We start from the raw sequence: 13,641 nt of genomic DNA, 5'->3' as shown, positions 1-13,641 counted from the left end.
CAAAGGAAAAATCTTGGAAACAAGAGGAGGAGCACTTGGAGAAGAAGGTAGGGAAAATAGCAATCTGACCAATAGAGAAGTTGAACTCCGAGGGCAAACTACCAGAGATAGCAAGAAACTCTCCAACCAAAGCAGGGGAGACAAAACCAAGAATCTCTGCTTAGGGAGGAGCTCTAGACCCCAAATCTGAAGAAAGAAACAGAGCTAAAGTAAGTGAATTGGATAACAACAAGAATGTAAAGTGCACCCCTGATTTGCTAACCAAAATGCTCAAAATTAAATGAAAATCTTTAATGAATACACAAAACTATATACATATGCAGGCACACCATGGTTGAGATGGTCCAACTCCCTAGTCTCACTCTATGACTAAGCTCATGCCATATCTAAATCAAAGACATCTCAAATACATCGTTGGTGGAAAGCTGCAAAATGCCATTTTCATACATAAGCAAGACATACACAATTGGGCACAATCACCAAGAGAACAAAGTGTGTTTGAGATCATTGTCCTAATTGTGGTGTGGTCACGAAGAGGTTGACAAATTTACGGTGATCTCTTCGTGACCACACCACAATTAGGACAATGATCTCAAACACACTTTTTACCGTTCTCTTGGTGATTGTGCCCAATTGTGTATGTCTTGCTTATGTATGAAATTGACATTTTGCAGCTTTCCACCGACGATGTATTTGAGATGTCTTTGATTTAGATATGGCATGAGCTTAGTCGTAGAGTGAGACTAGGGAGTTGGACCATCTCAACCATGGTGCGCCTAATCATATTAGCTTGAATCCATGCGCCTCATATTAGCCTCAACTGGTAGGTGGTGGGGATAAAATATCATTCACTGTACATATCAATGATTGGATAATAATACTTTTTTTTTGATAAAAATTATCATCGTCGGAATTACGACGAATACCAAGCTTTCGACCGACGATGTAATCGTCGGACATACAACGTTCTTGTCGGTGAAATGTTCTGGAGTCATCGCACTTCCGACTCAAACCACACAAACATCCGATGAGGATGCTGTACGTGCGACGACACTTCGTAGTCGGATGGTCGTCGATGTCTCCGAATGGACCGACGACACAAGCATCAGACAAACAACATCACCGTTGGTGCAAAGTTCCAAATTGCCGTCGGCTTTGCGATGAAATCTACTGATTCCAACGACTTTTTTGACCGTCGGCAGAGTCCATGGGATTGTCGTATTTTCGACGGGCATGGCATCATCGACCAATCCGACGCCGATTTTTCGACGGCTAATTTTGTCGGCACTCCAATGAAAATTAGTCACAAATCTGACAATCGGCAGTCGGAAATCAGCTTTGAATGTACTAGTGAATCTTCATTTCAATACTAACTCATCACAGGATGTCGTCGGTCGAATCACACAGACTTGGAATGCATCAACCAGAAACCCTGAAGCTGAGACTACCAACCGGTAGTCATATCAAATGAAACCCCGATACAAACTTTGCATATATCGGTTCACACTCCAACATACCGGTTCACTTTTTGCATATACCGGTTCATACCATCATACCGGTTCACTTTCCAGTTTGCTTACTTCAATATACTGGTTCATACTTCAGCATATTGACATCAATGACAACATACAATCCCATCATGTCATCAAACTCTGCATGTATGCCAACAAGAAAGTCATCTCATGCATCTAACAAAGTAATTTTGTAATTGGTTGTCAAAACGTTATTGAATGAATTGAAAACATTTATTCATAAATATTAACAATGTAGCGATAGTACATAGGGCTTATTTTCTAGAGTTGAACGCTATTAAAATTAGGTTCAACCAACTAGTTGGTTTTTCAATCAATTGGGTTAAAGTCTATTTATAGAGGAGAGAACAAGGATAATACATCAAAGAATCATAGATACAAAATACTATGTGCTTATCAAACCACACTACTCTTTATTCCAACTAAAATATCACGTCTTTAAAATCAATAAACACTCAGTTTGAAAGCAAAATTTGGACCTTTGAAGCTACCAAAGCACCACATAGATGCTACACACAAAATTACAATTTCACTCTTGGAAGATATAAAAGCATTAGAGAGATTATAAATATAAAATCAACACCATACAATGTTTCAGAAGTGCTCAACAATACATAAATCCTTTTTCCAAAGACATAAATTCGCCTTAGAAACAATAAATGAGAGCTGCAAAATTCAAACAAACCCATACCAATTGAACATTATTTAAGCACTAATTATACATTTAAAGGTGTAGTATATTGTAGAGGCCTTTAAAATTTCATGGGATAGGACCTACTCCATGTAATGCACTAGAACTTGTATTTACAAATTATCTACATATAATATCATAAAAGACTCAAAATTCCCAAGGTAATGAAATTCCCCAAAGTTTCATGAGCCCTAGATGCAAAAACCTGTAAACATATCAAAATTTTAAAACTTACAAACTCTAACCCCAATAAGAAATTTGTCATTTGAAGCACCAAAATACCAAAAACTAAAATAAATGGTATATAATACACTAATATCTTGAAACTTCCTTTAATCTTTAACATAAAGAATATGAAACACATCTTTTAGACTTCACACTCCTTGAGAAACAAAATGAGTAATGCACAAAATTGTGAAACTACTCCCTTATGGCCAATCCCACTAACAACTATTGAAAATATTCAAACACATTAAACATTCAAAACAAAAAAAATCATTGAAAAAATTTAAGCTAACATTGAAAAATGGGTCATAGCCCTCGTAAGATAAAATAAAAGACCTTACTGGAGCTCCAGTGTTCTAAACCTTATTTAGTTGTGTCGATAGACACATTTATAAAGCCTTTGTTGGATGCCATTGATTATAGAGAACTTAGTTTGAGGGGTCATGACTCACAAAACTTAAAATGTAGTGAGAACAATGAAGGCAAACTAATACTCCAAAATTACCAAATTTACAAGCCTTACTTGGTGGACACATCTTCTTCTATGACAAAAGACATGTTGTCACTCTTATTGGTGGACACAAGGCCTTGGAAGCTTGGTTGATGAAGAACCTTGGGGCGACAAATGATGGACCAACTTAGAGTGGCAGTAAAGTATACAAAAATATGAGGAGATTTGGCTAAATGAGTATCAAGCATAGTGTTATTAGGGTCGACTTTATAATTTTTTAGTCATTTGTAATTTATTAATAATTTATAGATTTTAAATTATCTATCGATAGGATATAATTTATATAAACTTTAAGATTGATTAAAACTAAGATCAGTTTATATATTACTATTTTTTATTCATAATTGAACATTTAGCTGAATTTTTTTTGTGACAACATATTCAATTATTGATGCAAGTGTAATAGAAAATCAAATGTTATATCCACTATCACATATAAGAATTAAAAGATGAGGTTTTCAACACTTTTTAAAATTATGTATATACTAAATAAATCAAAATTAATGATGAGGAATTCAAACTTTAAGTTTAAACAATGAACTAATCCAAAAAGGAGGCCGCTGATCTCCAGTCTCCCAGAATCATCACCATCCCAATTTCCATAATACACCTCCTGCTGTTAAAACCCAAAAAATCTGACAAAATCTTAACGCGACTTTGTGATTTTGCAGAATTGTGTTTTTATTAATTTATTTAATTTATAAGAATTAGCCGCAGGTATCCAAACGGAGGGTATAATCTTTTTACAGTTGTTCGACATGATATGGTGGAATTTGAGAGCCATATAAGTTGGGATGCCTTCGATCATTTAATTAGGGAGATTTAGGCGTGAAAAACGTGAGCTTCTAAGGTGAGGCGATCGGTGAGGTCATAGGCAGATGAATGTGACATTAAATCCATATCCATGGATTCTTCAAGTCGCCCAACACCATCGTTACCAGTGCTCTGTAAATGATGGTGGCCCTCTCCATACACACTTCACTCACCCGCTCTATATCAAACAGTAGCGAAGTACGTAACTCTGTGAAAAGCTTTCAACCTTTGTCCACTTAAATTAACACACCTTACATGATACTGTCTGTTCACCAGATGACTTGCCACTGAAATTGCAGGTTTTCTGCAAACGGTCTCGAATTCTTGAATATTTTTGGAGGGTTCAGATTCGAAAAGTAGGCTTTTGCGCGTGTAAAATAGGCTACTCAATTAGCTCTTTTAAGACTAACTTATCAGGTATGCTTTTTATCTTTTTTCTAAACTTCCAACTGTTTTTGGATTTGTTTTCGGTTTTCTGGTTTCTGATCAAGACTCTCAGCAAGAATTGACTTCGATGGACTTTTTGTTGAATCAAACAACTTACTTGTAAACCAAGGGCCGTTTTACTAGCTGGAATTTTATAATGAAGCAAACTACATTTATATCAGTAGCAAAACCCGCTACTAGCTTTTCTTAAGTTATCCGAGCATGCACCAGCAACGAGGTTAGTTACAAACCCCAGACAAATTTGATTGCATAGACACACTCCTCATGGCACAGCCTTCCTAAGAAGAACAACAGGTCAACACAGCATTTCCAAGAAAAATCCATACACGAATAAGGCACTGATGTAACAGAGAATCCTAGTAATTCAGGTCATGAGCAATTAATGACAGAGGCTACAAAATAATTTCTTTGAAACCAAAAAAATTCACCGTATATTGCTGCAAAAGAATAACTAGATACAGACGGTTCAAAATTCACCGTATATTGCTGCAAAAGAATAACTAGATACAGAAGGTGTCTACAGGCGCACCAGTCCTTCCAAATCGTAATCAGAATACCAGTCATCATGCTTCTGACATAATGTGGTCCATAATTTCTAAGAAGATGCTTCTAGAAATTACTTGAACGTGAATTTCAACTACTGTCCAACTTATTCAAGCCAATAGGCAGTCTTAGAGGATAGAATGTGGTGCAATTCAGATAATAAAATACGAAAAATTCGTCATACGAAACTCATAATTTTATTCTTAAAAATCCTAAGAAGGGGAAAAACCAGTTGGTAGTGGCAATTGCTCATCCATCAAATATTTAAATACAAAAGAACAAATATAGAGAGTAAATACCTATGCTACCCCAAGTTACTGGGATAGGGACAACCAGGGATACGTGATATGTTTTGGGGATGGGGATGGCTGCCCCACTTTTTATTGTTGGCAAAAGTTTTAAAATAGTGAAAATTTCAAATATTCATATGATAGTGTTGATAAGGCAATGATCATATTAGAGTTCAATTGAAATTTTTATTTCATATAATATTATAAAGTGACAAACAAATTAAGTTTAACAAAATTTAATTGCATTCATCGACAATGTGCATATATATTATATAAAAATTACTACAAAATGTCCAAAGGCTACAAGTTTTAATTACAAAATGACAAAAAAGTAAAAATATGCAGCCGTCCCTAATCAACATCTCCTAACATTGCATCAAAATCAGAGTTTGAGTCACTGCTACTATGGGAGGTTGTCTCATTTTAATCCAATGGAATCCCAAAAAATACATCACGTGCCTCCTCATCATCAACCTATGTAGTATCTTCAGGATTAACATCCCAATGTGTAGTTGGAGTCTAACAATACTTAGGAGTTTGTCGATCTCGAAGCTACAAGGCACTATGCACAGCCACTAGCTTCTCCAATCGTCTGGAGGTAACCCTATTCCTCTTGATTGACTAGATGAAGCTATATTTAGATTGATTCCTTTTTTAGCAGAGGAACTAACAAACTGTGAAAGGAGACGAGTGGCAAGCATTCTCAACTTTGGTGCATCCTTGCCATGCCATGTCCACTATTCAATGTGGTTGGTTTGAACTAACGCAGCTCTATCTATCCTCGCCTGTGATCTATTGAATGTTGGGTGACAAAGATTCATAAAGGCTAGCCATTGTGCTCTAAGTAAGCTAGATGACTCCTCAGTATACATTTTTCCAAGGGTCTTCATGAATCCTTCTTTGACCTCCTCATCATCAGATTGAGGCACTCTCCTAGGTCTTGCTGCATACCATTTGGGATTTAGAGTGTAGGATGTCATATGAAGTGAGCTGTTCATAGTGTTCCACTGCTGCGTCACAATGGGCCTACTGTGCTCCTCATTTAATCTTGAATTAGGGTCCCTACTATGAATTGGTCGCTTCATCTGTCCAAGCATACTGTCAAATGTCTCATAAATCCCTCCAAGGCTAGAGCGTTTGTATCAGCATATGGTATGACTTGCACAATAGGTGAGATGATGGAGCAAATATATTTGCAAAGAATGAATTATTTAGTAAATTTACAAGTTAGAAGCTTACAAACTTAGAAACAATAAAAATTATAAAATTATAAATTTACTAATAAAATCAACAATTTATTAATTTAATGTCGATAATAAAATGAAAACCACAAATTTAATACTAAAATCAGCAATGTATTGGTTACTAATAAAATTATGAATATAATACTTAAATCAGAATTTTAATAATGAAATCAACAATTCATATAAAAACAACAAACTCTTACCTCATTGTGGACCACCAATGATATTTGAGGATTTTTTGTTTGACACTTTTTCCTTCAGCCGTGTTTGCTTCTGCCCATCTAGCCCACTTTGAATTAACCAACATTAATTGTAGAAGCTCTTGCACCTCAATCACCCTCCAAAATAAAGTAGCTAGCATATTTGTTATCCACAAGCTTGAGGAATTCCTTCCTTGAAAAAGTCCTAAACAAAGCAAGTGATGTGTGATGAACCTTCACCCAATCTATATTCCCAATGTCTTTCAATGTTTTGTTCAATGTATGAACACAACATGGGGCCCAAAAAATGTAATGTCCCCATTTTCAGCCTAGGCATTTAGAGAGAGGAAATAATTTAATTAATTAAAATAGTTGTCTACTTAATATATTTTGGAACTTTTATTTAATTAATTATATATAAGTCAAATATTTTTATTGCCTGGTGCCAAAAAGGTAAAATAAAATAAAGTATTATAAGTAACTTTATGAGCAAAATATTAAAAAAGTGAGTTTATAATTATATTTTCGAAAAGTTTTGTAGGCAGTTATTAAGGGGGGTTGAGGAGGAACAAGGATTCATTTCGAGCATAGTTGGACTACTTGCGACTCGGCTCGACTCGCCAAGCCCCTGGGAAAAAAACTCGGCAACTTAAAAACACGCTTAAATTTAATAAAAAATGCATTTTTTTTGCAAAATTTAATGAGAAGATGTATCCAATGAGTCAATAAATGATAACAGAAAAGAACAAGCTGATTCTAGATATATTTAAATGCAAAGTGTCTACAAAATCACATCCTTATGAGGAATGCTGATTGCTGGAAGCTTGGAAGCAAAATAGTAAATAGTTTTTGTACAACCAAAAGTAAATACATCATTACAAATTACAATTACAACTTCCTCTTCCCAGCTTTAGCAAAAACTAGGGGAGAGGTAGAACTAGAGGGTCTAGTCCTAGAAGTGTGCAGTGGGCGTGACTGTGCCTCCTCGCTCGGTATGGCTGGCTCATCCTCCATCCTGGATGAAGCTATGTCTCCACCTACTTGTGGCACTGGCAATGACTCCTCATCCTCATCCTCTTCCTCCTCAATGTCATCCAGCGTGAAACCAAATCCACCCCCTTCCTCCTCCATAGCCTGCCTCTCCAAATCAGTGATGTCATCCTCGGAAAAAAATGGAGGCTGCTCCTATGATGTCCAATCACTGTAAGGATCCATGTCATCCAAGTCAAATGGACCACCTGCTACTTCCTCTACCTTCCTTACTCGCAATCGAAGATTATATTGCACAAAGACAAGGTCATTGAGGCGTTTTTGAGCTAACTTGCTCCTCTTCTTCGTGTCGATGGCTTCAAACAAGCTCTAATTGCGCTCACAATTGGATGAACTACAAGGTTGACATAAGATTCTTAGGGCAATTTTTTTGAGATTTGGGGTATTTCCACCACAACTTTGCCACCAAGCATCTACAAATTAAATTTAGGTTGAGAGTAGCACCCCTCGCTGGGGTCTGAGGGTGAGAAAAAGAGGGGTAGAGAGATAGGTCTAGATCTTGGGGGAGAGAGGAGAGAGCGAGATGGAGTGTGGTAGAGAGGGGGATAGAGGAAGAGTGATAGGGAGATAGATAGGTCTAAACTTCGAGGCAGATAAAGTGAGTGAGATAGAGAGCGAGAGAATGTTGATAGGAGCATAATGATTACTGAAATTTGATTGTTTGAAAAATTAAAAGATCTTCTAAAACCTAGAATTTGCATTATAACTCCTAGAGATCTGAAACCACTCTCAAACATCCTGCCAATATATACATGAAATATAACTTAAAGTATAAGTGACATTTCATTTCTTATACTTAAATGTTATATTTCATGTATATATTTTGATGAAGAGAATGAAACTGACTTGAAAAAACAAAAATAAATAATTTTTTGACATGTTTGGGCCTCTTTTTTTAGTATAGCCGAGTTTTTATCTAGAAACTCGTCGAGTTTTTTGCAAAAACTCGGCAAGTTTTTGCTGCGAGTTAAAGTGGTAAAAACTCACAGAGCTCAAAAACTCGGCAAGTTTTTAAAACTCACCGAGTACTCTGCGAGTGTTCCATCTATGGATTTCCGAGTATTGTTAATTTCTCTATTGGATAGTTGTGCCTGTGGTTAGATTTCTCATTGGAGAAACGAAAACCCCTATGGTTTCTTGATGGACTAAGATTCGAAAGGTTGTGTGGTTCCAGCCAAGGATTGACTATGTGCTGAAAATTTGGGATTTGGGGGTGAAAACCCTTAGATTTTGTTAAGTAGTTTCATACAAAAATCGCCTTGGTGTTGAATGTTTGCGATTAGAGTTTTGGAGAAAATCAATTTATCTCTCTAGGTTTGCCAATTTGATTAGTAGTCAAATTTATTTGAAATCTTGTAGGCAAAAAATAAAAGATGTAGGAAAGACAGAGAGAGCTGGTTGAACATGGAATATCAGGTTTGTGGGTTGATTGGAGCTTCTTCCTAGCCACCAACCTTTCATTGAGCTGGTTATTGGGTTATGAAATGGTTTGGGCAATTTCCTATGCTAGGTGTGTGGGTTAGTTTGCACGTAATGGACACTATATTTTGAGGTTTCTGTTGGAAGCTTAAAATCTTTTTCGAGGTGCTATTTACATTGTTTGCCAGATGTGGCTGTCTTATTTGGTTAGACGTCTAAAATATCTGGCTACATAGGTTTTAGGCATTTGGAGGTGTTTCTTGCTGGTCAACTCCCTTTATAGTGCTAATGTGAGGAGAAAGGATTGCCCAAGCTGGGTGTGGCTATCTTTAGTGTTGCTGGACTGATTTCTGAGTGAAATATTTGTCATTTTGCTGACCTTGGTGTGGACATCCAAATGGGTGGATGGCCTAACATTGGTGTTGGTCATGTTGGAGTATTCTCGAAGATATTGCTTGCTGATAACAGTTCAAGGAAGGTGATTTGCTGCAGGCCTGAAGGTTAGAAATTCATGTATGTTTATTTCGAATCTACTCTTCATTGTAACAGCTTGTATTATGAATGTTATCAGCAATTTTGGTTGTAAATACAATTGTTTCAGTTGGTTATGAACATTCCATTTTAATGTATGGTATGAGAACGTTGTTTTTCACTTTTCTTCAAGCAAACTCTATAAGCATTGCAATAATAAATCTTCTATAAGACTTTCCATGAGTTGTTTAACAAAATGTCTTTTCAATAAGTATGGGAAAAAGGTGAAACATTTGCATAGGTTTTGGCTTGGAATTTTAAAGAAAACGTGCTTGTAAGAACCCTTCACCATCAAGCCAACTACTTGCGTATAGGGTCGAATCAATCACTACTTGTACAACATTAGAGGGTCCAAACTCTTCTTTGTGATCCTTCAAAATTTGAAATTGGAAGCTTGCATTTTTCCTCTTCCTTGAACAATTGATAGCTCTAAAAAAATAAGATATGATGTGACAATGACATTTATGAGTGGTCAATGTCTACTATCGTTTCATCCATCCATAATGATAGAGCAACTATCCCTTATCCAAAATTGTCTCAACTCTTCCATCATTATACTCACCTTTGAATATTGCTCAAGGAAGGAGATGCATAGCTATGATCTCCAAGTAGAACATATGGAGGACCAACAAGTGCATATTTGCACGTTTGTTTAAGATATGGAGAGTGTGCCACATGCAATGGTATGGCACTAGCATAGAAAAATTTGGCAACATATCTCTTGGATATGTCTTGAGATTGCATGTTAAACATGCTTGCAATAGTAGTGGACTTTTTCTTTCCTCGTCGATTCTCAGGTTCAACACTTTTAAATTCAGTAGCAATAGCACTGGACAATGATCCACTAGGTTACAAACACTTAATTGGCATTCTTTTTTTCTTCATCCTCCATGTGCAACCTAGTTGTAATGTTCTAAATTTGGAATTAGGGTTTCAACGAATAAAGCCACCAACTAACCAAATTAACCATACATTGAAAGAACAGGGTAAATCCAATAGATCTAGCCACAATTTGATTGGAAAAGGGGCTGAGAATACTGATTAGATTTACCAATTTGTAGGTCTCCTTTCTTAGTTGAAATTGGATGATCCTTTCTTAGTTGAAATTGGATGATAATTGTGAAATGAGGGCAAAATGAGAGATAATTGAAGTAAATTGACGAATACAAAATGCTACAGATGTCCCATGGAACCACCAATTGTGATCTAGGCAAAAGAAGATGTTTATGTAATGTCCCCTTCTTAGTAAGGAGTAATCAGTGGTCCGTTGGCGTATTCCGGAGACTCGTAGGTTGATTGGAATGAGGAATTAGGGTTTCCTATTTTTGTGGAGCTTTGCATGATCCAATTGATGCTTATCTGGTAGGGCTTCTGCAATTCCGATTGAGGATTCCTTCTGGGTTTTTCGAGAGCTTCACGGTGGTATAACATGCATTTCATTCCGAAGTGACTCCTGAACTTACTATTTTTAGTAAGTTGGTGGCATCTGACTGGATTTTGAGGTTTTTCTGGGTTTTCCGAGCTCTCTCTCAGGGTTCGATGAGCATGTCTTTCGAAGATGTTTTCATGACTTACTATTTTTAGTATCAGTTCAGGCAGAGCTATTTGTGGCAGTCTTGAGTAGAGTTCCAATCCAGTCCAGAATTAGTATTTTCTGCACTCTAGTTCATATGGTTGATTTGGCAGTGATCAGTGGGCGATTTATAATTGATTAATTTAATATTATCACTTTATTCTAATGTTTAATATTTAATTATTTCACTGATTTATTTTTGGAGGAACGACTTAGGAAGGAAATGAAATATCATTTATCCTTAAGTTATGTTTTAATTCCCAGTTAGAAAAGGGCGTCCAAATTGAATATATTTCATGTATCTAATATTCTAATGTTGCAAGTGTGGACCTTGGGAAATGTGCGACTAGGCTTACCTGGGAAAGTGGACGCCATGTTTTAAAGGGGCGTGAAAATGAAATGAAGTGAATTCAAATGAGTTTGGGCGCCATTTGCATCTGAATTTTAGATGGAGAAATCTATAAATACAAGGGATGGGCTCCTCATTTGATCATCTTGGAGAAATTATATCGTTATGTTGCTGAAATGGTGATTGAACTTGAGCTTCGAAGTTGTGGCTTCCTAGCTTGCTCAGTTTCGTACTTGAAATACAGTACCTAGCTGATTTCAGTGGTTGTTGGTGTCATCTGTGAGTGTGCTTTCAGTTTTTAGTGTGTGTTTTGGAATTTTCAGAGTGTGAAGTGTTTTCCTGTGTTGTTGGTTTTGGTGTGGCTGAAGCGAAGATTGGTTCATATCTCCCTGCCTGTACAACCGATCATTCTGGGTAGTAGCTCATTGGAAATGTATTTGGAGGGTGATCATTCTTCTATTTTGGCGTGGCTTTTGATGTGCATTTTGATTTTTAGTAGCAAATCGTACTTCCTTGCTGGCCGTACCTTTCCAGGAGGTACCTCGGGTTGTGTGCTGCTCATTATTGGTGCTTCTGATGTTGGTTTCTGCTTCTATCTTGGCCGCCTTGGTCATATCTTCCATTTGCCTGTGTTCGGGTGCGATTTGGAGCTGTTTTGGGAAAGTTGTGAGTCTTTCAGTGTTGCTGGTCTAGTGCTGGAGTCTGCTGGTATTTATATTAGATTTGGTTAATTGTGTTTTAGCTTCTATTTCTCTGAATTTCAGTGTTGTGATCTTTAGTACTTCATTATATTCATCATTGTAATTGTTGGTTAGTAGTACTAACCTCTATTGTATTTGAAGTACTCATTGTAATTCCCACTGCACAAGTGTAAGAGGCTGGCTTGACTGCCTTCAGTGTTTGTAATTCAGTCTGTAGTTTAGTCCTCTTGCTGCATAAGCAGTTGAGTGATCCTTGTTTGTATTTGTCCTCCCGCTGCATAAGCGGTTGAGTGATTTCTGTTTGTAATTGTCCTTCTGCTGCATAAGCGGTTGGGTTGAGTTTGTTTAGTGATAAGTCCTCCCGCTAAAATATCGCGGTAGAGTGATTTGTGCTTGATTGTGTTCTTGTTTCCTTGGCTGGTTTACCGCCAAGTTTCTTGTTTACATCCCGCTGGAAAGTGGAAGGGGCTGGCTTGCCGTCCAGTATTGTAATCAACATTTTCAGATTTTGCATCTAATGATCCCCTGTCACTGTATGCTCTCACCCTCCCAGCTTGGGCTCTCGATGATCAAAAGGTGGAATGGTTCCTTTTAATTGGTTTGGAGATATTATAGTTGGAGATATTATAGTATAGAACCTACTCCCAAAAGTTCGGCCTGATTTTTTGGGACCAGGTAGCACAGATTTGCCCTAGTCCTCCAAATTTTTTGTCGTCAAAAGCTGAACCTATATGTCACTATCAACTTTTATGTAATTCTCGAGTATAGCTCTTGCACCTGTTCCTACACATGAAGAGAAAGGAAATAGGGTTGTGGATTGGGGTTTGTCTTAAGTTAAACCCCAGTTTAGGAATTAACCTTGAATGAAATAATGCAAATACTGAAATAAATGATAAGGAGATGTACCTCAGATTTGTAATTGTTGATGATGATGCAATGCTCTTTGAATGTAATCACAAATGTTGAATGTAATGGCATGACAAACACTTGAACATGAAAAACCCTAATCACACACACATGCTTGCATGAAGATTGATGTAACTTTGCTCCACAATGCTTGAAGGATGAAATGCAGCCTTGAATGTCTGAAGATGCTTGATGATGAATGCTTCACAGATGCACGAGTAATAGGGTATGGAGACTTTGATTGCTTCTAGGTGAAAATGAATTGATATGATGTCTTTATATAGGGTTCCCTAGGTAAATTACCGATCAGGCCAACCTCCAACGGTCATGTGTAGCCACGAGGATTGGAAACTATCAGGGAGATAAAGGACTTGCTCCATTTCAAATTGGGGCCTGTTTGAGGGGGACCAGTTTGGGGCGCCCTGGTCCTCCTACAAACAAGACCAATAGGGACATGGGACCCACCAAATGCTGTTCATTACATCAAAGCTGGAGAATAGGGTCAAATCGGACCTAGAGAGGGGATGGTGATAGGACACGCTAAAGTAGGAGCACAAACATGAGGTGTAAATTGGACCGGTTACAATTTACGACGCTACACTAGTCACCTTGGTCT

The 13,641-nt window shown here is 37.2% G+C and overlaps 1 protein-coding gene across 1 annotated transcript in view; it reads left to right on the top strand.

Moving 5' to 3' along the window:
* The first annotated feature begins 3,545 nt into the window (after positions 1 to 3,545).
* Positions 3,546 to 13,641, top strand: part of LOC131029903 (nudix hydrolase 10) — a 172,139-nt gene continuing 162,043 nt past the window's right edge. Inside the window, exons 1-2 of the mRNA XM_057960574.2 lie at positions 3,546 to 3,970; positions 4,072 to 4,189. Of these exons, the coding sequence (XP_057816557.1) occupies positions 3,911 to 3,970; positions 4,072 to 4,189 (178 nt within the window). The 5' untranslated portion in view covers positions 3,546 to 3,910. The remainder of the gene's footprint in view (positions 3,971 to 4,071; positions 4,190 to 13,641) is intronic.

Source organism: Cryptomeria japonica, chromosome 3 (assembly GCF_030272615.1).
Source record: "Cryptomeria japonica chromosome 3, Sugi_1.0, whole genome shotgun sequence".
Taxonomy (NCBI): Eukaryota; Viridiplantae; Streptophyta; class Pinopsida; order Cupressales; family Cupressaceae; genus Cryptomeria; species Cryptomeria japonica.
The sequence above is the reverse complement of the archived record's forward strand: the minus strand, read 5'-3'. Positions and strand labels throughout refer to the sequence as shown.